This window comes from Delphinapterus leucas, chromosome 18 (genome assembly GCF_059928025.1).
Source record: "Delphinapterus leucas isolate spDelLeu-1000000601 "Yukka" chromosome 18, BTC_Dleu_Yukka2, whole genome shotgun sequence".
NCBI classification, from domain to species: Eukaryota; Metazoa; Chordata; class Mammalia; order Artiodactyla; family Monodontidae; genus Delphinapterus; species Delphinapterus leucas.
Window position 1 is genome coordinate 75,467,551 of NC_143146.1, and position 26,760 is coordinate 75,494,310.

A 26,760-nucleotide genomic window follows, 5' to 3' on the forward strand; every position below is an offset into this window, starting at 1 on the left:
CTTCATGCTGGTATATTTACTTTGGTCTTTAATGACTGGTGCACCCAACTGAAAGGACGCCCCTATGAATACTTGCTTTGCAAGAGAAAAAGGCTGTCTCTGGTCTTCTCAGATGACCCAGATGTCAAGATTTTGATGGGATGTTGCGGGGGGCGAGTGGCTGTCTGTTTGCCTGTCTGCCTGTCTGTCTACCTGTCTCTCATTTGCGGAGCTATCAGGACTCAGCCACTGGAGACTGTTGAGCCCGGGAACATGGACAAACCTCAGTTACCTGATTAACAAGAAACAACAGGAACCAGACCTTTCAGCGGAAGCTCTCAGCCTCTGCTAACCCAGCAAAGCTGTGCAGAGGACCACAGTGAGCTCAGAAATCACCAATCAGAGAGCTCAAGCCAAGCCCAGGGATTCCAAAGTTTGGCAACTTTGCTTCACCAACCTGGCTTATCTCCTGTTGACAATTTACTTGTGACCCTAAGTGGGACTAAATGGAAATAAAATATCAAGAACTCTGAGAAACAAAAGACGAAAACGTTCTTCTCTTGTCTTGCATCCTCTCTCGAGTTCAACAAGTAAGAAACGGAATCACAGGGGCTCAAAGGAGAGAAGTCGTCCTACCCTTGTGATGGGAGGATGGACCCAGAAGACATCTGGCTGGTGAAACAAGTCAGCCTCAGAAGGGCAAACACTGCACAATTGCTCTCACATGAGGAGTCTGAAATAGTGAAAGGTATAGAAATAGACAACAGAATGGTGGTGACCAGGGGAGGGGTGTGGGGGGCAGGGGAGCTTTGTCCAATGGGTACAAATTTACATTTATACACAAGGATTAAGTTCCAGAGACAGTGCCTGTAGTTCACGATGAGGTCCTGTGCACTTGACAATTTGTCAACAGGGTCCATCTCACGCTAAGCAGTCTTGCTACATCAAACCAAACCAAACAAAAACAAACAAAAAAACACCAGTGGGGGCTTCCCTGGTGGCGCAGTGGTTGAGAGTCCGCCTGCCGATGCAGGGGACGTGGGTTTGTGCCCCCGTCCGGGAGGATCCCACATGCCGCGGAGCGGCTGGGCCCGTGAGCCATGGCCGCTGAGCCTGCGCGTCTGGAGCCTGTGCTCCGCAACGGGAGAGGCCGCAACAGTGAGAGGCCCGTGTACCGCAAAAAAAAAAAAAAAAAAACAGTGGGACACAAGGAAACTCTGGGAGGTGGTGGATACGTTAATCACCCAGATTATGGTGACGGTAGAAAGAGTGGATATATGCATCTTGACTCACCAAACTGTATATGTGAATTATGTGCTGTTTTTGGTATACTAATTAGACCTCAATAAAGCTGGAAAGAACAATCAGAAACAGACACGCCTGCAGTCCGTGGGTAGTTGCAACTGCAATGCTGGCCCTTCCTATTCAAATTGGAGGACAGTAAAGCTTCAGGGTGGAGTGGTCCTTACGATTTTCAAAGTCATAAGAGGAATCCTGGCTGTCAAATCAGGAAAGGCAAGGCATCGATAATTCAGGAGGTGATAAATGAGGGCAAGTGTCAGATGTATAGACAGGGAAAGGGAAAACATAATTTTCTTTGGGACCAATTAAGGTAAGAGTTGCTTTGCATATTCTCAAGCAGAAAGATGTCGATGCTGTCAGAAGAAGTGGAATGTTTTTCCTAGTGAAAGTTAACATGACACTTTCTTGCATTAATGAAACACGTTCGGAACGACTGCACGGGAAAAAGAAAAAAGCACTTTAAGTACAAACCCTACCACAGGGAGAAACGAGGAGACAAACATTCACGACATACTGCACATGTTTAACTGAGCTCTGTTCTTGACTTTTCCTCCCCTAGTTTGTTCTTCTAGTAGGAAAGATGCCAAATATTATGAGCTTCTCTTTCAGAATCCTGGACCACAGTTTGACCTAACAACACCTTGTTTCGTTTGGCAAGCAGTATTATCAAAAATAACAGGCACTGACAAATTAACCATTCATGAAAACGCAGGGGAGGAAGAAACACGGGAAAAAACGTGACACGTTACGTGTCTCTGAGCGCCTCTGGCATCTCCCGTGGGTCCCAGTTTGTCGGAAGCAGCAGAGCAGAGGGATGGAGATCATGGGATTCTATCGCCATAATTCTTAGACTAGGGCTGAAAGAGAAAAGGGCCTCATTCCTCATGCTGCCCATTTTCTACCTGAGCTTCTGTGTGGACACACTAGTGTGAAGGGCACCAACCAAAGGGAATCCCCGCCATGTAAAGCACTTTTCAGAACTGTTCACATGGATAGTTCTATTATAGAAGAAAAGTGATGTGATCACACCAATTTCATAACCAATAAAAATGTTTTTCTAAGAGATGCGTTTCTAATTTCACAGCATATTGTTATAGTTCAAACCCTATTATTAAATGCCCCTCAAGAGATATTTCTGTCAAGTTATCATACTGTAAGTACTACCTTTTAATGTGGGTTACTTAAAGAGGATTTTCCTGCATTCTCAACCTATACTAAAATATTTGCCCACATTCTATCACATGTACTATATATATCTCCCTACCAAACCATCTTGCTAGCTCACGACACAAGCAACCAAGTAGACGGGTTAATTTATTTTTCTGTTTCTCACCCAAAGGAGTTATATATAAATAGTGATGAGGGTGGAGTCAAGATGGTGGTGTGGGAAGACACCGAGTTAGTGTCTCCCCACAACTAGGGCACCTGCTGGCCACTGGTGGTGGACCCTGACACCCAAGGAGACAGGAGGAACCCCCAAGTGAACCACCAGGGGTCAGGCCAAAGCTCCTTCAGTGGGAGCTCCGTGTCCGAATCACTGGACTGACAGAGAACCTCAGACCCCAGGGAATATTCATCAGAGTGAGGTCTCATGGAATTCCTCATCTCAGCACCAAGACCCAGCTCTACCCAACAGCCTACAAACTCCAGTGTTGGAAGCCTCAGGCCAAACAACCAGTAAGACAGGAACACAGTCCCACTCATTAATAATAAAAAAATAAAAAAATAAAAAAAAAAACGGACGGCAAAAAAATATGTCACAGATGAATGAGCAACATAAAAACCTACAAGACCAAATAAATGAAGAGGAAATAGGCAACCTACCTGAAAAAGAATTCAGAGTAATGATAGTAAAGATGATCCAGAATCTCGGAAATAGAATGGAGGCATGGACTGAGAAAATACAAGAAATGTTTAACGAAGATCTAGAAGAACTAAAGAACAAACAAACAGAGATGAACAACACAATAACTGAAATGAAAAATACATTAGAAGGATCAACAACAGAATAACGGAGGCAGAAGAAGAAATAAGTGACCTGGAAGACAAGATGGTGGAAATAACTGCCGAGGAGCAGAATAAAGAAAAAGGAATGAAAAGAATTGAAGACAATCTCAGAGACCTCTGGGACAACACTAAACACACCAACATTCAAATTATAGGGGTCCCAGAAGAAGAGGAGAAAAAGAAAGGGTCTGAGAAAATATTTGAAGAGATTATGGTCCAAAATTCCCTAACATGGGAAAGGAAACAGTCACCCAAGTCCAGGAAGCACAGAGAGTTCCATAAAGGATAAACCCTAAGAAAAACACACCAAGACACATATTAATCAAACTAACAAAAATTAAATTCAAAGGAAAAATATTAAAAGCAGCAAGGGAAAAACAAAATATAACATGCAAAGGAATCCCCATAGGGTTATCAGCTGATTTTTCAGCAGAACCTCTGCAGCCCAGAAGGCAGTGGCAGGATATACTTAAAGTGATGAAAGAGAAACACCTACAGCCAAGATTACTCTACCCAGCAAGGATCTCATTCAGATTCGCTGGAGAAATCAAAAGCTTTTCAGACAAGCAAAAGCTAGAAGAATTCAGCACCACCAAACCAGCTTTACAACAAATGCTAAAGAAACTTCTCTAGGCAGGAAACACAAGAGAAGAAAAAGACCCACAAAAACAAGCCCAAAGCAATTAAGAAAATGGTAATAGGAACATACATATTAATAATAAGCTTGAATGTAAATGGATTAAATGCCCCAACCAAAAGACACAGACTGGCTGAATGGATACAAAAACAAGACCCATATATATGCTGTCTACAAGAGACCCACTTCAGACCTAGGGACACATACAGACTGAAAGTGAAGGGATGGAAAACAATATTCCATGCACATGGAAATCAAAAGACAGCTGAAGTAGCAATACTCACATCAGATAAAACAGATTTTAAAGTAAAGGCTGTTACAAGAGATAAGGAGGGACACTACATAATGATCAAAGGATCAATCCAAGAAGAAGATATAACGATTATAAACGTTTATGCACCCAACAAAGGAGCACCTCAATACATAAGGCAAATGCTAACAACCATGAAAGGAAAAATCAACAGTAACAAAATAATAGTAGGGGACTTTAACACCCCACTTACACCAACGGACAGATAACCCAAAGAGAAAATAAATAAGGAAATACAAGCTTTAAATAACACAACAGACCAGATAGATTTAATTGATATTTACAGAACATTCCACCCAAAAGTGGCAGAATACACTGTCTTCTCAAGTGCTCATGGAACATTCTCCAGGACCACATCTTGGGTCACAAATCAAGCCTCGGAAAATTGCAATCATATCAAGCATCTTTTCTGACCACAACGCTATGAGATTGGAAAGCAATTACAGGAAAAAAAAACTGTAAAAAAACACAAATACATGGAGGCTAAACAGTATGCTACTAAATAACCAAGAGATCGCTGAAGAAATCAAAGAAGAAATTAGAAAATACATAGAAACAAATGACAATGAAAACATGATGACCCAAAACCTATGGGATGCAGCAAAAGCAGTTCTAAGAGGGAAGTTAAGAGCAATTCAATCTCACCTCAAGAAACAAGAAAATCTCAAATAAACAATCTAACCCTATAGACTTAAAACAACTAGAGAAAGAAGAGCAAAGAAAATCCAAAGTCAGTAGAAGAAATCATAAAGATCAGAGCAGAAATAAATGAAATAGAAACAAAGAAAACAAAAGCAAAGTTCAATAAAACTAAAAGCTGGTTCTTTGAGAAGATAAATGAAATCGATAAACCCTTAGCCAGACTCATCAAGAAAAAAAGGGAGAGGATGCAAATCAATAAAATTAGAAATGAAAAAGGAGAAATCACAACTGACACTGAAGAAATACAAAGGATTATAAGAGACTACTACAAACAACTATATGCCAATAAAATGGACAACCATCAAGAAATGGACAAATTCTCGGAAAGGTACAATTTTCCAAGACTGAACCAGGAAGAATTAGAAAATACAAACGGACGATACTATCACAAGTAATGAAATTGAAACCATAATTAAAAATCTTCCAACAAACAAAAGTCCAGGACCAGGTGGCTTCACAGGCGAATTCTATCAAACATTTACAGAAGAGCTAACACCAATCCTTCTTCTCAAACTCTTCCAAAAAATTGCAGAGGGAGAAACACTCCCAAATTCATCCTACGAAACCACCATCACACTGATACCAAAACCAGAAAAAGATATCACAAAAAAGGAAAATTACAGACCAGTATTACTGATGAACATAGGTGCAAAACTCCTGAACAAAATACTAGCAAACAGAATCCAACAACACATTGAAAGGATCATACACCATGATCAAGTGGGATCTATCTCAGGGATGCAAGGATTCTTCGATATATGCAAATCAATCAATGTGATACACCACATTAACAAATTAAGGAGTAAAAACCATATGATCATATCAATAGATGTAGAAAAAGCTTTTGACAAAATTTAATACCGATCTATGATAAAAACTCCCCAGAAAATGGGCATAGAGGGAACCTACCTCAACATAATAAAGGCCATATATGACAAACCCACAGCAAGCATCATACTCAATGGTGAAAAACTGAAAGCATTTCCACTAAGATCAGGAACAAGACAAGGATGTCCACTCTCACCACTCTTATTCAACATAGTTTTGGAAGTCCTAACCACAGCAATCAGAGAAAGAAAAGAAATAAAAGGAATACAAACTGGAAAAGAAGAAGTAAAACTGTCACTGTTTGCAGATGACATGATACTATACATAGAAAATCCTAAAGATGCCACCAGAAAACTACTAGAACTAATCAATGAATCTGGTAAGGTTGCAGGATACAAAATTAATGCACGGAAATCTCTGACATTCCTATACACCAACAACGAAAAATCAGAAAGAGAAATTAAGGAAACAATCCCATTTACCATCGCAACAAAAAGCATAAAATACCTAGGAATAAACCTGCCTAAGGAGGTGAAAGACTTGTACTCAGAAAACTATAAAACACTGATGAAAGAAATCAAAGATGACATAAACTGATGGAGAAATATTCCATGTTCTTGGATTGGAAAAATCAATATTGTGAAAATGACTATACTACCCAAAGCAATCTACAGATTCATTGCAATCGCTATCAAACTACCAGTGGCATGCTTCACAGATTAGAACAAAAAATTTTACAATTCGTATGGAAACACAAAAGACCCCGAATAGCCAAAGCAATCTTGAGAAAGAAAAGCGGAGTTGGAGGAATCAGGCTCCCTGACGTCAAACTATACCACAAAGCTACAGTAATCAAGACAGTACGGTACTGGCACAAAAACAGAAATGTAGATCAATGGTACAGGATAGAAAGCCCAGAGATAAACCCACGCACATATGGGCACCTAATTTACAACAAAGGAGGCAAGAACATACAATAGAGAAAAGACAGCCTCTTCAATAAGTGGTGCTGGGAAAACTGGACAGCTACATGTAAAAGAATGAAATTAGAGCACTCCCTAACACTATACACAAAAATAAACTCCAAATGGATTAAAGACCCAAATCTAAGGCCAGACACTATTAAACTCTTAGAGGAAAACATAGGAAAAACACTCTTTGACATAAACCACAGCAAGATCTTTTTTGACCCACCTCCTAGACTGATGGAAATAAAAACAAAATTAAACAAATGGGACTTAATTACACTTCAAAGCTTTTGCACAGAAAGGAAACCATACACAAGACAAAAAGACAACCCTCAGAATGGGAGAAAATATTTGCAAATGAGACAACAAACAAAGGATTAATCTCCAAAATATACAAACAGCTCATGGAGCTCAATATCAAAAGAAAAACAATCCAGTTAAAAAATAGGCAGAAGACCTAAATAGACATTTTACCAAGGAAGACATACAATGGCCAAGAGGCACATGAAAAGATGCTCAACATCTCTAATTATTAGAGAAATGCAAATCAAAACTACAATGAGGTATCACCTCATGCCGGTCAGAATAGCCATTATCAAAAAATCTAGAAACAATAAATGCTGGAAAGGGTGTGGTGAAAAGGGAACCTCCTGCAGTGTTGGTGGGAATGTAAATTGATACAGCCACTATGGAGAACAGTATGGAGGTTCCTTAAAAAACTAAAAATAGAACTACCATACGACCCAGCAATCCCACTACTGGGCATATACCCTGAGAAAACCATAATTCAAAAAGAGACAGGTACCACAATGTTCATTGCAGCACTGTTTACAATAGCCAGGACATGGAAGCAACCTAAGTGTCCATCGACAGATGAATGGATAAAGATGTGGCACATATATACAATGGAATATTACTCAGCCATAAAAAGAAACGAAATTGAGTTATTTGTAGTGAGGTGGATGGACCTAGAGTCTGTTATACAGAGTGAAGTCAGTCAGAAAGAGAAAAACAAATACTGTATGCTAATGCATATATATGGAATCTTAAAAAAAAAAAAAAAGGTACTGACGAACCTAGTGGCAGGGCAGGAATAAAGACGTAGACATAGAGAATGGACTTGATGACACGGGCTGGGAGGGGGAAGCTGGGACGAAGTGAGAGAGTGGCATGGACATATATACACTACCAAATGTAAAACAGATAGCTAGTGGGAAGCAGCCGCATAGCACAGGGAGATCAGCTCGGTGCTTTGTGACCACCTAGAGGGGTGGGATAGGGAGGGTGGGAGGGAGGCTCAAGAGGGAGGGGATATCGGGACATATGTCTGCATATGGCTGATTCACTTTGATGTACAACAGAAACTAACACAGTATTGTGAAGCACTTATACTCCAATAAAGATCTTTTAAAAAAATAAAATAAATAGTGATAACATGTAACTTTTACCTGGAGGAGAGAATCAAACATAATAGAAATCCCTAAAAGTCAAAAAGTTGATCTCGCAGAATGATAAGCATAAATTATTTCCTGAAATAGTTATTTAAGATGAAAACAGTCCTGAACTTCTAAACATGAGTCATCACCAAAATTATCTTTGCTTTACAAAAGTTTAATAAGAATTTTTTTCTATGCTAGAAATGTTTAGAAAGGGATTCCTTTTTCTACTCTGGATTAATACTCCGAAATCTCCAAGTATGCCAGTCTCTACAATGGCGAACACAAGCGATTTTTTTCAACACTACAAAATCTTCATCCACCTAATTTTCATTCCAGAGAAACTAGTAAAACCTGTGGGCGGAAGAACATTTCTTAAACATTGGGCTTCTGGAAATCGTTTTCATTCAACATGCTGCCCAAGACCTGCTACATCTGAGCACTCATCTTTGCAGACTAACAAGAAGGCCAGTTAGGACAACATAAATTGTTGCAATCATTCAAATAATAGCATTCATTTTAGAGCTCACCCCCAAAAACCTGTCTGAAAAATGAATTCTCCCTTAATTGCATTTAATCAACAAATGGGCAAACATACACTAAGCCATAATACAAACAACCCAAGGATAGGCTTACAACCTCGACAAGTTAATAACGCTCTCTGGAATAAAAGATCCAAGGAGGGAACTGACTTTTAACTAAACATGTAGGATGCTGAGAAATCACACCATGAAAGAAACCAAAGAAAGGTTTTATTTTCACAACTGGATGACTGGATCCCCACCAACATAGAGGCCAATCAAAACATGATTGGTGGTACAATTTTAATTAGTGTGTCTGAACTCTGTTTTGATACGATTCTTGGGGATGGTTCACAGGCTGAAAGATACCACACAACAAATGCACAGCATCCTGAGATGTCTTAGCGTCCATCACACCTCCAGCTGGAGTGGAGACCAAGTGGGAAGAGGCAATTCCTTTCCACAGGAGCAGTCCCCAGGGAGGACAGATGCACTGGGTTTGGATAAGTGCGTCAGAGGCTTCAGAGAGTCCACAAAATGGGTATAAGACCGAGCCAGTCGTGGGAACGGCAGACTGTCAGCGTGTAAAAATGCAGCATCAGTTTCTTTCTAGAGTCTGCTCATATGTGTCCTGCCACAAAATAATCTCTCATCTGCTCCCTTTTCCAAGTGAGACTAACAAAGCCCAGCTCTGCTGACTAAACAGAGGACAGCACGTGTCTCCCAACCAGGCAGGGAGTGAGCTACTGACAGTACCTAAGACACATCCCTTCGCTTTCCTAGGGAACGGGCACAGATACTTTTGCAAATTTCTGTGCTGCTTACTTTTTTTTTAAAATTTATTTATTTTATTTAAATATTTTTGGCTGCATTGGTCTTCGCTGCTGCGCACGGGCTTTCTCTAGTTGCGGCAAGCAGGGGCTACTCTTCGTTGCAGTGCGCGGGCTTCTCATTGCGGTGGCTTCTCTTGTTGCAGAGCACGGGCTCTATGCATGTGGGCTCAGTAGCTGTGGCTCGCGGGCTCTAGAGCGCAAGCTCAGTAGCTGTGGCGCACGGGCTTAGTTGCTCCGCGGCATGTGGGATCTTCTCGGATCAGGGATCGAACCCGTGTCCCCTGCATTGGCAGGTGGATTCTTAACTACTGCGCCACCAGGGAAGTCCCTATGTTGCTTACTCTTGAAATGCATTATTATTGTACGGAAATCATCAAGTGTCCTCGCAAAGACTGAGCTACAAAAATCTTATTCATAGTGATATTTAAAATAGTGAAAGAAAACCCTCTTAACCTGAATATTCAACAACTAGGAATAAATTAAACCAACCATTGTGTTTTCATAACAGAACATTACAAAGCTTTTTTAAAACACATTTTATGTTACTATTTGCCGCAGAAACTGTCTAGCATCTTTTCACTTTACATATTGTGAACTGGCTAACGCTCTTTCAAGAAAAAGCATTTTAACTGAAAAAGATCTACATTTAAATACCAATTGCTAACAGTAATGATCTCTAGTCTACGGGACTGTGAATGCTGTGTTCTTTCTTCTTATTTATCTGCCCTTTCTAACTTTTCTCTACAAGAAATATAAATCGCTCTACAGTTAGCAAAATCAGCCCCAAAAGTTTCTGGAAACATTGGTTGTACCCCCTCAGCCCTCTCCTCTGGAGTGTCTTTACTCCTGTGGTATCAGAGTAAGTACGTACATGTTTATCTTCAAATCGATCCTGAAAGACAGAAGTCTAAACACATTGGAGAAAATAAACGATGTCTTCTGAGGTCCCTAATTTGCACAATCAGGGGGAAGTCTCTGCTGTGATGTTTTCCTTCCACTCCATCTCCTGCCCAGAGACTCAAAGCCATAAATCACATCTGCCCGGGTGGCGGCACTGGGGCCCTAAGCATCCCCTGTGTTTGCAGGGGGCTGCAGTGAGGCCATCTATCAGCTCCCTCACAAGGGGAACCCTGATGACTCTTTCATGACTCTTTTCCTGACAATACAAACCTTTTAAACTTCTCAATGTTCTCAAGAGGTCGAGGTGTCCCCCCAGCTCCCATCTGTGCCTACGAAATTGATCCCCATTTTGACAGAAATAAAGAGCTGCACAGAAAAAGGAAAAATGAGAAAACAAGAAAGACGGTCGTTTTAAGTAAAGGAAAACAAGGAAGAGAGAACAGAGGACTCCTTCTTCAACACACTGAAAACGGTTTACCCATTTTCTACATGACTGTTATCCCCCTGGAGAATGATAAATCCCACAAGACTTTATGCTAAATCGGTGTAAACAAATTCTACTTTTTGAAAAATGTGTTAAAAGCCAAACCTTTCATCTGAAACTGAGTCTTGACAGTAATAAACATGGGACCATGGCTCTGCTGGCAGAGACAATTACATGACTCAAGAGCAGAGGCCCTGATCTCATTCAGATCCAGGAAGCGCGGCTAACGCCTCTATCACTTGCTGAACCCGGGGGCAAGATGATGTAACTTGTCTCAGGCTCTTATTTCCTCATTTATAAAAACCAAGACAACCCTTATCAAAGATCAACAAATCGCGAGACTGCAGTTTCAGACCTCAACATCGTAATTTGTTTATACGGTTTAGTCTCTCTAAAAGTCCCTTGGATATAACATCCTGCCTGTTCCGCTATGAGAAGACCCTGGCAACGGAGAGGAGTACCACTGTACTGTATCACTGAGACAGTAAACTGGGAGGACCAGTGGGGAGACCAGCAGGGATGAGGCAGTGCGGGGACCAGAGAGGATGGTGACCCGCTCAGTCACATTCCAACTAAAGGTGCCCAAGAACGTCAGTGTGAAAAATCCCAGGTGCAGATGGATCTACAGATCTGGAGCTCAAGGAAGAGGCCACGCTGGACACGCAGACTGGGAAGGTCATCTACTCTCAACCCTGACTACTCATTAGAACCACCTGGAAGTTCGTAAAATTCCTAGGCTTCTGCTTTAATTGTTCTGGGGTACGATCTGGGGATCACAACCTTCTTTGTTTGTTGTCTCTCAACAAAAATTTTGTGCAAATAAATAAAACTTCCATCCAACATTTCGTTTTTTTCATTCAACAAACATTTCAATTCAAGGGATGACTTCTTTTGTTCATTTGCCTATATCTTTAAGGTAAAGTTAACATAAAATTAACCACTTAAAGTGTAACAATTCAGTAGCATTCAGTACATGTACAAAATGCTGTGCAACCATCATCCCTATCGAGTTCCAGAACATTATCATCCCCAAAAGGAGACCTCGTACCCACTAAAACATCACTCCCAATTCCTCCTCCCCCAGCCCCTGAAAACCACTAACCTGCGTTCCCTCTGGATGGATGTGCTTATTCCGAATATGTCATAGGAATGGAATCCTATAATACGTGGTCTTTTGTGACCGGCTTCTTTTCCTACCTATGTTTTCGAGATATATCCATGCTGTAGCACGTATCAGTGCTTCATTCCTTCTTATGGCTGAAAAAGAGTCCACTGTATGGACAGACCACATTCTGCTTGCCCATTCATCCATCGATCGACACTTGGGTTGTGTCCACCTTTTGGCCATTATGACTAGTGCTGTTACGAACGCGCACATACAAGTATTTGCTTGATTACCTGTTTTAATTCTTTTGGGTATTTATCCAGGAGGGAAATGGCCGGGTCATATGGTAATTCTAGGTTTAACTTTTTGAGGAGAAAATGTTTTAAGTTCTCCAGATGATTCAGTGGGAAGCTAGTGCTGAGGATCACTAATGGAGAAGGTAGATGGCCAGAGGACACGTGCCAGAGAAAGACGCGGGGTGGGAATACAACAGGGCCAAGGGCAAACCCTGGAAGTACAGCATTTCAAAGGTGCTGTGAAAGAGCCCATGGGGGGGACACATAACTAGGGAGAAGAGGGGGGGTGTCATGGAAACAGAATCCAAGGGGAGCCCTGGATATCAGAGGCTGAGGACGAATCCAGAAAGGAATTGAGAGGCTGTGCATATGGCAAGATGGAGGTCTTCCTGGAGAAGGTCTGATTTCAAGGAGGAGGGGCGTGCACGAGAGGCAAGGGCTACAGACACACATTCATCATTCACACTTAAGGCAAAGACCAGTCTTGTCTCTGTTCTCCTACGATGCCCAGGAACGGCAAATATCAAGCCTAAAATAAAGATCTTACTGGACGAAGCAGTTTACACCTCAACAAATAACACCCCTGCCAGACAACAGTAAACTGCCGTCCACATTGACCGGTAACTGTTCCGCTGACCACATGATGACTTTTTGAGGATTTTAACCACATGTAAAATACTCGGGAATAGCAATGTGTAATTAGCAAAAGAGTGTGATTCCAATCTCGGCAAAATCTTTAACAAATTCTTATACTTCCCCTCTTTCTGCTGCCTGAAGTATTGTTTTAGTTTAAAAGTATTTATCCATTTTCACACAACCTTTGCCAGTCTCTGAATCAATACAGCTGGGAGACAGTGCATCACGATTTCACTGAAAAATTATTTTCTGAAAAAAAAAAAAACTACTTTGTTATTGGAGAAAAGGGTAACTTTTATAACGATTGCATTTTAAAGATGAAAAGTGTGAAAAGGTGGACCTTATATTTGAAGTCACATATTAAATTTAAGTTTAAATTCTCAATGAATAGAAAGCATATCTGAAAAGTGAGTGCTTTAAAAAAAAAAAAAAAAGTCTGTGGGTTTTTTTTTCCTTTTCCTTAATCTGAAGTATGAGAGCAGCCAAGAAACGTCTCCTGAAGGTAAAATAGTGCACCATCCTGGACTCCTTTTCTCAATTAGTGTTTCTATTTTGTAGACAGTAACCGTATTTAATTTGAAATTTCCTCTTTCAGTGCCAATTCCAGTTTGAACGCCTTCCTGTGGAGCCGTTAGGGGTACAGCGTGATGTGACACACAAAGCCCTCTGAGCGCAGTCACAGTCAGAAGGGGAAAAAGATGTTTTTCTTTGGTATCAAGCACCTGGCAAGCAGAGCGCATACTCCCATAGAGCCTGGAAGGCATTCCTGGCTCTCCCCTGAGAATCCAAATGGACTCGTTCTGATTTCCCTCTGAAAAACCATGAAGTTAGAGCACGTGTGCTATGATTTACAGTTTACCAGATTTTCCGCATCTCTTGCTGTTTCTGGTGTGGTGTGTCTCTGCTCACCGCCACAGCGCGGTGATGGCTCCCTAATATGGCAACTGCTGGGGACCATTGACTTTCTCACCGTGACCTCAGGCTCTACGTGAGACAGTGACCACCTCGGGTGGTGACACTTGCTAGACACCAGGTGCTGCCTACCCAGCCACTTAACAACGTAGACCCAAAGGGGGAAATTGTGAGAAAGTCCTTCCCCATCATTCTTTCTAGCCTTCTTGCCCTGTGTATGTCCCTCATCTAAACCTCCCCAGTGGAATCCAGGAAAGAAAGCGCAGTGCCAACTGCTCAGAAAAGTGGGCTTGTTAGATAACGACACCAAAACACAAGGGACAGAAGAGAAAACGCTTCATGAAAATTAACATCTTTTGTGCTACAAACAGTACCACTGAGAAAATGAAAAGACAGCCTACAGAAGGAGAAAAAATATTTGTAAATTATATATCTGATAAATACTTTATCCAGAGTACATAAAGAACTCTTACAACTCAATAATAAAGGAGACAAATAATCCCATTAAAAAAATGTGCAAACGGCTTGAATAGACATTTCTCCAAACAAGATATATAAATGGCCAATAAGCATATGAAAAGATGCTCAGTATCATCAACCATCAGGGAAGCACCAATCAAAACCACAATGACAGACTTCCCTGATGGCGCAGTGGATAAGACTCCACACTCCCAATGCAGGGGGCCCGGGTTCGATCCCTGTTCAGGGAACTAGATCCCACATGCATGCTGCAGCTAAGGAGCTGGTGAGCTGCAACTAGAGAGCCCGCCTGCCGCAACTAAGACCCGGCGCAACCAAAAAAATAGTAAAAAATAAAAAAATAAAAAAAAACCCACAATGAGGAATCGCCTCACACCTACTAGGATACCCAATCAAAAGATGGATAATAACAAGCGTTAGCCTACATGTGGAGAAACTGGAACCTTCACACACTGCTAGTGAGAATATAAAACGGGGCAGTCACTTTGGAAGCCAGTCAGACGGTTCCTCCAAAGGTTAAATATACAGCTACTTCCTGACCCAACACTTTCCCTCCTGGGTGTGTACCCAAGAGAAATAAACACATAAATCCATACAAAACCTTGTACATGAATCTTCATAGCAGCATTACTCATAATAGTCAAAAAGTATCAACAGGGCTTTCCTGGTGGCGCAGCGGTTGAGAGTCTGCCTGCCGATGCAGGGACGCGGGTTCGTGCCCCGGTCTGGGAGGATCCCACATGCTGCGGAGCGGCTGGGCCCGTGAGCCATGGCCGCTGAGCCCGCGCGTCCGGAGCCTGTGCTCCGCGGCGGGGGAGGCCACAGCAGTGAGAGGCCCGCGTACCGCAAAAAAAAAAAAACAAAAACAAAACAAAAAGTAAAAAATAAAAAATAAAAATAAATTAAAAAGGGAGGGGACCACCATAAAACCAGGAAGCACGGTCTTTCATTTCCAGATGCTCTGATCATCCCTCACTGTCTCAGGTCCCTCAGAGCTGTACTGAGCGTCCTGACTTCCAGGCAAAATGGGCTTCTCATCCATTGTTTCAAGCACATTTGAATCTGTTCCTCGCCCCCATGGTCCTCAGATGTCCTACAGCCACAGGCACAAAAGCAACATTTCTCTCCAGCACGGAGGCTCCACCAGCCTCCAGCGCTCCCTGACCTTCGGCGGCAGGTTCCGAATTAAGAAAAGGGATCAGGACAGCAAAAAAAAAAAAAAAAAAAAGACAGGGAATATCATTATGTGAAGACAGACGGTCAGGGCTCTGGGGGGAGGTGTACTCGTGGGGACAGTGAGAACAGATTCTTTGGTCTCGTACAGAAACCAGTAGCGGGAGGGGGCAAGGCTGGGGAGACCTGGGAGAGAAGAACTTCCTGATGGCAGGGCAGTGGGGCCCTCAGACTGGCTGGGCATCCCCAGCGGGCAGGGTCCCGCGGTCTGGGCAGAGAGGCGTGGCATCACCAGGGCCTTCGGGTAAGGCAGAAATGGCAAGGCCACTTGTCAATGTGACAACGGTTATTCTAACTGGACCAGGCTCAAACCCACAGGAGGCGTTCCTCAGAGACTAAAACAGCAAGGAAGTTCAAAGCATCTTGATAACAGGCTTCTGAGAAAGTATCAAAGGAAACAATGTATGAAAAGTGTATAACCGTAAAATGTAAGAACAGGCAGCAATGAAATGATTAATCCAGCAATATGCATTGAGCATTTAACAACCACATACTAGGCGCAGCCTGAACACAGTGCTTTCAGAAACGGGAAGCTCCCCTCTCACCTTTCAAGTTGTTTGCTGCAAAACTGGGGTGGTGCCACTCATCTTTATTTAGTTTATTCTCTTTATATCGTGCTTTGCTTTATTGCACTTCACCAGATACTGTGTTTTTTACAAATTGAAAGCTTGTGGCAGCCCTGAGCTGAGCAAATCTACTGGTGCTCTTTTTTCCAACAGCATCTGTTCACTTTGTATCTCTGTGACTCTGTGTCACTTTTTGGTAATTCTTAAAATATTTCAAACCCTGGACAGCAAAAATGACCGTCGCTGAAGGCTCAGGTGATGGTTAGCATATTTTTAGCAATAAGATATTTCTGATTTATTTGTACATTTTTTAGACACAATGTTACTGCACACTTAACAGACTACAGTATAGTGTAAAAATAACTTATACACACACTGAGAAACCAAAAAATTCCCCTGACCTGTGTTATTGCAATATTCGCTTTATTGTGGTGGTCTAGAAACAAACCTATAGTATCTCCCAGGTCTGCCTATAATTTGCCTGACTTTCAAATCTCTATCAAAACTGGACCTTGTATAGCCAGTAGTCAATGGGTTGTTAACAATCCCACCCTAAAAACCCTTCCCAGATTTCGAGAAAAGCCAGCAGGGGCATCTGGTTAGATCTTAAAACAAAAATTGTCACAGCACGGTCCGCAGCCAAAGCTCCTTGTGGACTGAAAAGAAGCACCGACTGTCCTTCAGGAAAGAGGCATCCAAATCCCACAAGACTTGGAAGTTGAGAGCATCCATCCGGAACCAAGGAACCAAGTCCTTGGGACCCTTCTAACAGCCCACGAGCTTGAGGCCGAGTGTTTCATTTTACCTATGTGAATATGACCAGAGACCCTGGCTTTGATCACTCTGATCTGCTCAGAAGTCAATAAACAAAACAAAAACGCAAAAACCACTAACCGCCTTGTGCGCAATCTGTGAGTGGACAGTTGAATGTGTATTATTGTTTTGCTTTTTGTTTTTTCCCCAAAGCTTATTCCCGTGAATGGTTCTTTCACGTAAACCCAGGACTCAGGCAAGTCAGAATATGAGTCTCGGGCAGCCTCCGTGAGCCTACCTGCAGCATATGACCGCTTTGCACGAGAGGGCCAAGTCCAGGAAGCTTCTCCTGACCTCGAAGGACAGCGCGTACTTCAGGGTGTGCCCGTCGATGATGAGGGCCGCGTCGTTCTCCTTGCCCAGAAGACTCCCAAGGTCAGCGCAGTGCTGAGTAATGGCTGCCCGCGTGGCCTGAAACAAGGGTGGTGGGGGGGCGGACGTGTCACATTTTAATAAATCAAAAACAGAAGCTTTTAAAAAGCAGAAAGAAAGGCCCAGAAATCCAAAGTACGTTCCTTAAAATGAAAACATGCCCATTCTAATGTAAAACATACAGAGCTCAACTTGGCATATTTACACATTAAAATGACACTGGCCTGCCCTCTAGGTCTGTGCTATGGGTGAAAACATCCCCATCGTGAAATTTTTTTTTTAAGCTTTTTTTTTTGATGTGTACAATTTTTAAAGTCTTTATTGAATTTGTTACAATATTGCTCCTGTTTTATGTTTTGATTTTTTTGGCCCCAAGGCATGCAGGACCTCAGCTCCCCAAAGAACCTGCACCCCCTGCATTCGAAGGCCAAGTCTTAACCACTGGACTGCTAGGGAATATCACATAGTGACATTTACATTTGATATTTACAATAACCTACTCTGGTTGCCGTCTATCCAAATTCTTCTCCATTGGAACTTTCATTGCTTAGGTTCTGATGACTGTCTTTCTCTCCCCTCCTTTACACTACATACATATTATTCTTGGTGTCCCTAGAACAGGAAACTCCATAAAAACAAATACATTTTTTGGGAAAAGGTAACATTGCTGGAGCTTAAATGCCAAGCATCTCTCAGTTCACACAAGGTCACCTTTAAAGCATCCAAAAGATATTAGAGGATATAAAAATAACACAAAAGATGAATTTCCATTCTCTGCTGAGATCTGCATTTCTCTCCATGTATCATCAGAGTAAGAAACGAACTGATAATTTTTTCATGTTACAAAAAATATCCAATAAGTTAAACTGCCAATACGTTTTAAAACATTGCTACCAACCTAAATAAGTGCTTTGGTGGGATGTCTACGATCAGATGGAATTAAAGCATAGAACCACTTTTGAGATTTAAAAACAAGGACGTTCTGATCTTCCAACGGAATCTGTGATTACGAATAGGATATCTAGTTCAAATATAATATATAAAAGACAATTTTTGGTTCATGATAAAAAGCCTGCTTAAGTTAATCAGGGAAGCACGTAGGTCAGCTGAAATTATTCCGTCTGGACAACTGTCCTTCGGCTATTAAGTTATATTTACATCTATCATCTGGTAACATAAATTACAATTAAGAAATATGTGGGGGCTTCCCTGGTGGCGCAGTGGTTGAGAGTCCGCCTGCCGAGGCAGGGGACGCGGGTTCGTGCCCCGGTCCGGGAGGATCCCACATGCCGCGGAGCGGTTGGGCCCGTGGGCCATGGCCGCTGGGCCTGTGCGTCCGGAGCCTGTGCTCCGCAGCGGGAGAGGCCACAGCAGTGAGAGAGGCCCGCGTACCGCAAAAAAAAAAAAAAAAAAAGAAATATGTGGAATGAACAGGGATTCTTCCAGCCCTCGTTAAACTGAGGATCAGCTGCCATCACAAAGTGAGAAGCAGAATATACTATCTTACTGCCCAGTTACCCTTTAAACAAGAGACTTTGACAATATTAAAAAGATGCACCTAAGGCACAATTGCGGTGCTATGGTTAGGTGGCCTGGGGTCTGGTCCCAACTCTCCACTTACTACCCCCGTGACCTTGGGCAAAATACAGGACCTCTTTAAACAGCAGTTTTCTCGAGTGTAAAACAGAGCTAAGGATACTCACTTCGAATACTCACTTCATAGCACTTTTCTTATGAAAAGTGAGCTACTGGGAGTTATCTACTTGGCATATAATAAGCATCCAATAAAACCCATTCCTCTTCCTGTTACTATTTATTCATGAAGAACTTCCTACACCAGGGAAAACACACATCTCTGCCACTTCAGACAGTGAATAAATGCCCTAAGCGACAATGCCTGCTTTGTCAATGCAATAATAGAGGAATTGATAAAACAATGCTCTAAGAGAAAAAGTTAAATTGACTTTTACTAAAAATAAAGGACACTTTATACTTCTTACCCTTGGTTAGTTGCGTAATCCCGAATCTCAAACAAAACATCTATATTTACTTTATCTGTGCAAACAGCCTGCCCTTTAGAGTTTGGGTAGAGAAGAAAATTCCACCCACTTAGGGAAACCCCGGCTTGGCAGCCTGCGGGTGTCACCGGGGGAATCAGACAGGTCCGGGCAACTCTGGAGGCGTGCCTGCCGGGGTCCAAGCACAGCAGACAGAAAACCCTCCTGGGAAACGTCTCGCCAAAGCAATCAGGCTGGTTTGCAGATTTGGTCCACGGACAGCAAGCCGGCACCGTGGCAGAGGCTCAGACCAGCCCAGGGTCCTTCGAGGAAGAGGCTGAGGGCACGAGTCCCTGAGGTGCGCAGACCCCGCCTACGGCTCTTCTTTATGGGGACACAGCACCAGTGGAGCTACGCAGAGACAGTGATATTATGAAGGGTACTTTCTCTCTCTACTTGAGATTATTTCTGGAATGTGCATGAGGACAGACCGGACACTGACAGTTCTTCTTCCTGGGGGAGGTCCAAGTATTGGTGGTTGACCACCTATCACTGTGGGAGGCTCGGGCATGATGCGGAGGGGTGCCACCAGAAAAAGCCTGAGCAAAGGGAATATGATGGGAGAAACATGCTGAGAAAACTATGTTCCTGATGTTACCAAGGCTGTTGCCCCAGAATCATACCCCTGCCCTTCCCGGGAATGGAAACCAATAGCTCTTATCTAAGTTTCAGGAGGAAGCTGCATAGAAAAAAACAAGAACTGGTTAGAAACATCTAGGCCCAAGATGGTGGAAGACTTGACTTCCAGTGGACTTTGAGCCTCACTGTACACTCGTTAGCTGCTAAATGACACACCCACCAGTGCCAGGACAGTTGACAGTTGCCATGACAACAAGCAGAAAAACCCAAACGACGACTGAAAAGGAGTATTAGATCAGTTCCGGGTCCAAACACATCCCTATTCCCGGATAACCCCTGAATATTCCTGCTCCTCTTTCCAAATCCCTCCCTTCACTCTGACCCTCCTATATGTTTGGTGTATGTGTCAGCTTCTCAACCCGGTTGGCCGCTTCTCCATTCTTTGGCCGTCCGGTAAAGCTTGCGCTGTCCCAGTGTCAGCACAAGTCTTGTTACTGGCTGTGCGATCCCTTTTCCTCCCTCCACCCCTCAACCCTAGTTTCCCCCTCCGGCCACATGAAGACACAGCATGAAGACAAACCAGGAAGAGAACCCTCATCAGGCCCTGGATCTGCCGGCACCTTGATCCCGGGCTTTCAGCCTTCACAACCATGAGGAGTGAATTCCCGGTGTTTAGGCCACCCAGACCACGGTACTTTTGTTACAGCAGCCCGAGCTGACTAAGACGAAAGGTCACTCCTGGAACTCACTGGCGATGCAGCTCTTCTTGGCAGAGCGGATATAGAGATGAAAGGACCACGTGGGTACAGTCAGTGCGCAAGCAACAAGCTATCACGTTTACTGCCTGGAGTAAGGTTTCTACTTTAACGTCGTAACTGCAGGGACAGCATACACAACACGGGAGACAAGGCTGTGAATGCATGGCGGGGTTGGGAGTGGCAGGTGGTCAGGGCAAGGCCTCTAGGAGCAGGCGATGCCCATGGGAGTAATGACCCCTTGGCGGTGCTGAACTGCACCCTGTAGAAACATGGCGGCCAAGCTGTCCACTTGCAGGGAGAACACCAAACATTCCTAAATCACGCAACACCGATAAAAGAGATTTCACATTTATATTCCATTGATCGGGCACGTTCTCACACGCTGGTAAAGAGTACAGTACATTAATAAATGGGTTCAAATGAACAATTACATGAGTCAAACCCATTACCGTCAACCAACCAAGACGTAGTTACTGAAGTTCCTACTATGCTCTATGGTATCTACCCCCATAAGCCCTACAATACAATCAGGGTGGCAAATACACACACAAAAGAATGAACTAATCAAAACCTAACATTCTCCTGATGGGCAGATTGTAGACCTCACCAGGATCATACCCTTGCCTGGTGTGGCTCATTTTTGTGTTTAGCTGGAATTATACTAAATTTTAAATTCTAAGAAGGCAGAAACTCCTTTTGCCAAAATCTCTGATCACGAGAGCACAGAGCAGGTGCGCCATAAATGTGCTGACTCCCTAAATTAACTGATGTGTCTAAGCTAAGCCTTCACCGTAATACCTTTAAGAGATTATTTACTGGTCTTCGAGGCATCTGTTTGTCTGACCTTCTTGTGGGCTATCCAGCCTTCCTGGTATATTTTTACGTTACATCTTCCTTAAAAACCATCGGTCCTTGATTCTTCTGATTCAATGTATCCTGGACTCTTTGCCTTCAATGTCCTCGAGGCCTAACCTTCCCCCTTACCTGAACCATCCTGTTCTCCCGGCACTTCATCTGCTCAGAATCACACCTGTGCCTTTGAGACTGAAAACCTTTCCTACCACTAAACTCCCTCCAGATTCATCCTTCCAACTCTACCCTTGTCTCCAGCCTCTACTCTGGTCTTTAATTCCTACGTTTTCAATGCCCACTCAGCAATAATCTTTGATCAAACCCAGACTAGCTCGGCCCACCACACGTGTGTGGCAGAATATAGGTCCCTTCTGTGCAATTCTCGAGCAAGCCAATCGGAGGTGTTAATATCACAAACAGTTCCTTATTCTCAAATGGACCATGGTTCAAAAGTCTATTTGTGAGTTCGTTATTGGGCACTTAGACTCTATTTTCCCAAAGGAACGACGTTGCAAAGGGTGGCTGGATCCCAGGGCCTGTTAATGCCTATTTAGCCTAGTTGCTAAAATTTATACTGCAGTCTCTGATTTTAATAAAACACCGACTATGGAAGTTACAAGGGACTTGGCTGTTAGCGGGGGCATAGGGAGCTGGGGCTGGGGCTTCATTTCCTGAAAGTTACGAAACATCCCGGAATTCTTCATTAGAATTTGCCTTTTAGGCGTTATTATGAAAAAATATATTTCCAGCTTAGCATAGATGTTCTTCCATTTTGTTTTCCTTCACAATTGAAAACACACATGACTTAAAGCCAAAAGTGGGCAACTCTGAGTAAAGGCTGATCCCTGAGCCACGCCAGACACTTTTCCCCAGACACGCTGTACGATGAACCCTGCGCTTCTTATCAGTAAGGTCAGCACTTGTCTCTGCCTTGCCGGGTTTTTTAATAAGATTCTATGAACACCACAGACAGTGCTGCCCTGTGATCTCGGGAAATGCTTGTCTCTCTGCTGATTCGCAGATCAGAGGTTCATCTGATGGCCCCTGAGCACAGCTGAAGCGCACCCCGCTCAGCCTACAAGCAGATGGGACCTGGAAGGCAGTTCTACTGTTAATCACTTTAAATTCAATAAACAAAGCGGGAGAGACAACCATTTCTAGAACCCGGATGCATTTTTACCAATTTGCAGATAGCAGGAATCTCTCCTCAAAATTAAACAGTGCCGGCAGCGGTGAACCCTGTCGAGGCAGGTCATCCTCTCCTTCCCCGAGCTCGGCAGTGTCCTGAGGAATTTCTGAGACGCCCTGGTAGCAGCGGCTGCCTCAGCCCTCACTTTGATGTTCTGCAAATTCCAACGGGCTCAGAGCTGACGATGCTGAAAAGCCAGGATGGCTTGAGTTTCAGGAGCAGCAACTCAACCAAATCAGCGTTAAAGTTAAAGGAGCAAAGTACCTTCTCCTGAATGACCCTTGGGCCTGTGAGCCTCTAATGGTCATGCTCATCCTCTAGACCACAGGTTCAAGAGAAGAGGAATCTGTAGATAAGAGGAATCTATTAAATGTGTCATGTTTCAAGGGCTTCCTATAATACAAATCATTTCCAGGAAGATGAGATTATACTTCACAGGCATGAAGCAAACATCCTAAAGAGATAATGTGGACTCTTGCTACAGGTACCCAGGTGCCTGCCTGGTACCCTTAGATCACCTTTTATCACCACCCCCATCAGGCTTTTCTCTACACTGGCTTTCTCTACCTCCCATAGAAGGTTTCCATTTCTGATTAAAAAAAAAAAAAATTATCTTCTCAGTGTAAACCTACTCAATTTACTGAATTCACACTGGCATACAACCTCTACAGAAGTCTTTCTGCTTTTGTTTTGTTTTTGTTAATCAGCTTCTTTGAACCTCTTCCACAATTAAAATACAGAAGACTTCCGTCACCCCAAATGTCCCCCCCGAGCCATTTTGCAAGCACTCCCCTCCCCTCCCCCACCGCCAGCATCCAGCCATCATTGATCCACTTCTGTTACTATAGTTTTGCCTCTTCTAGAATGCCATACAAATAGAATCACAGTTGCCAGTCTTTTCTGTCTGGCCTATTCACTTAGCTTAATCCTTTGAGATCCGTCCAAAGTTTTTGCACTTATCAATAGCTTATTCCTTTTTGTTTCTAAGTAGTATTCCAATGTATGACTATACCACAACTGTCCACTCACCTGTTATTATACACTGGGGCTGTTTCCAGTTTTAGGATATTCCAAATAATTCTACTATAAATATTTGTATACTAGTCTTTGTATGAACATGTTTTTATTTTTCTTGGGTAGATACCTAAATTGAAATTACTCCGTCATACCATCAATACAGATACATGCAGAGCACACGCATGTTTAACTTTATGGAAACCATGAGACTGTTTTCCAAAGTGGCTGCATCATTGCCTTCTCAACGGTCCCGTCTGAGCATTCTAGCTATGCCTCCTCCTTGTCAACACTGACACCAGCAGTCTGTTTAACTTCAGCCTTAGATTCTAATGGCTACGGTGTGTTAGATTTAGTAGTTTTAATTTGCATTTCGCAAATGACTAACGGTGTCAAATCTCTTTTAATGCTTAATGAATTAAATGGATTTCTATTTGCTGGGATTGCACGGCATACAACTAAGCACAGTGGAATAATTCACGTAATACACGGGGAATTTTTTTTTTTTTTTTTTTTTTGCGGTACGCAGGCCTCTCACTGTCGTGGCCTCCTCTCCCGTTGCGGAGCACAGGCTCCGGACACGCAGGCTCAGCGGCCACGGCTCACGGGCCCAGCCGCTCCGCGGCATGTGGGATCTTCCCGGACCGGGACACGAACCCGTGTCCCCTGCATCGGCAAGCGGACTCTCAACCACTGCGCCACCAGGGAAGCCCGCGGGGAATATTTTTTATATAGGGTAATAACAACCATGTACGGAGGCTAGCACCAAGAATCTCCCTTTAGGGCTGGAGACCCTATTTTTGCAGTTTCTCCTTTTCTTTTTACATCTTCCATCTCTCAAAGATCCACATTTTCCTGGAAAGTCATCCCCAGCAAGATTAGAAGAGAGATTCAGTAAGCGGGGCGCGTGAAAGAAACTGGGCAGCAGCTGCTCACCAGCAAGTATCATTTTTAAGAAAGAGACCATTTATTCACTTAGGCTTCAGAGCCTAGAAAGTTTGAAAACTATCAACCACCGCTATTTATTGAAAGAGGGTTTGACTAACAGTTGTGACAGCGCTCAAATCACCGACGTTAAAAACCTCCCTGAAAATATGTACTTCCTTTCGCTTCTCAAAGGACATTAAAGAGCACACCTAATATGCTTAATTTATTTTCTACAAAAGTAGATTTTGATTTTAGCGCCAGGAGTCCTTTTACATACTAAAGAAATGTGTTCTTGCATAGCTGTGTATAATAAGATCTCAAAAATAATGCAGATGTGTGAAAAAGCGTTTGCTATTTGAACCTCTACTATGGATCCTTTTTGCAGTGTGAGAAAGGAGGTCACCCTGTTTAAGAAATGATTTCAAAGTGGGACCCTCCCGCAGGAAGAATGTGACATCCCCATTTGTGAGGGATCCCTCAGCTGCGTATAAAATGACCCTCTCTAATTCCATGGAACAGTTGCTTCTCACACATCTGTCCAGAATGGATCTCAGGAAGTCACTGTCTATTCTGGGGACACAATGAATCACATTTAAAATCATCACACTAGATAAACAACAAGGTCCTACTGTAGAGCACAGGGAACGACATTCAATACCCTGTGATAAGCCCTAGGGGAAAATAATAAGAAAGGACGTATGTAGGTATAACTGAGTCATTGTGCTGTACAGTAGAAATTAACACAACGCTGTAAGTCAACGATACTTCAATAAAATTAAAAATAAAGAACTCATACAACAGAAAAAAAAAAAAAGTACTGTCAGTGATTCTGAAAGAGTCACAAATAACACATTAATCTCTAAAGTGCCTGATGCCCGCCAAGCTCCTTGGGCACCCCCCTCCCAAAAAGAATCATCACACTCACCAGGAATAATTTTACTGTCAACATAACAACCTCAACTTAATTACTTAATTTCCTGACCTTTGGAGATTTACATTTTTAACTTTTAACATATCCATATTATACATCTATAATATAGTCATTTGTTTAACTATCTCTGAAGTCGCCTTGATTCTTGGACGAATTATAAAGTGCCCAAAGCAAACACAATGGTGATTGAGTTTAGAAATTTTTAAACAAAGTACTGCAGAAAAAGTTGCTAGAGTATTTTTAATGAACTGCGTGATTAAGTATGTCAGCTAAACTTTGGCCAAGGGAGACAGAGTGCTATTAGTCTCACACAAGAAGATAAAATACCCCAACAAGGACCCACTGTATAACACAGGGAACTATACTGAATATTTTGTAATATTGAGTACTACAATACTCAATAATAAGAGAAAATAATTTGAAAAAGAATACATACGTATATATACATATACGTGTATACATATACATATATACGTATGTATAACTGACTCACTTCGCTGTACAGCTGAAGCTAACACAACATGGTAAATCAACAATACTTCAATTAAAGAAAAGATAAAATACCAACTGCAAACTAAAGATCTACATTTGCTCCACAGTGACAAATGCTAACATCTGTTACGCCCTCATAGGGAGCACGTCGTAGGTACCACAAAATCATCTCAATGCTTGACCTACCTATTTGCTGTATGATAAGACCAATTTCTTAATAAACATACGCTAACTTTAAAAATAAACCTTATGGATGCCATGTAAGAAAATAAACATGATAATATTAATTTCCCGACGTTGGGTTGATTTAAGCTTTTCACGTTACTATTTCGATAATACAGCCTTTGCACTTCCTACTTCTAAAGGCTTCTGGACTCTTAGAGGAATTATAATGTGTCCAGACTGTGTTTAGACCGGTGTGAACAACAAAAACAGTAAAAAACCCAAACATTTCTGAAAGAGAAATAGTGAAGGCAGATCATGGAAGATCCCCAAATGCACGTGCGGCAGCAGCAGGAGGCTGTGCTGGCAGCAGTGAAGGGTGTAGCCACGCGAGAAAATGGGCCCTTGGGCTCCCATCTCGGGTCCATGGAGGCGAAAGCACGGGACACGGAGGGCTGGGCCTCGCTGCCACTCACATA

General features: G+C 42.7%; 1 protein-coding gene across 1 annotated transcript in view; it reads right to left on the bottom strand.

Annotated features, from left to right (window-relative positions):
• ATP8A2 (ATPase phospholipid transporting 8A2) overlaps window positions 1-26,760 on the bottom strand; it is a 444,846-nt gene that overhangs the window by 267,062 nt on the left and 151,024 nt on the right. Inside the window, exon 24 of the mRNA XM_022574515.2 lies at window positions 17,187-17,359. Coding sequence (XP_022430223.2) covers window positions 17,187-17,359 — 173 coding nt within the window. The remainder of the gene's footprint in view (window positions 1-17,186; window positions 17,360-26,760) is intronic.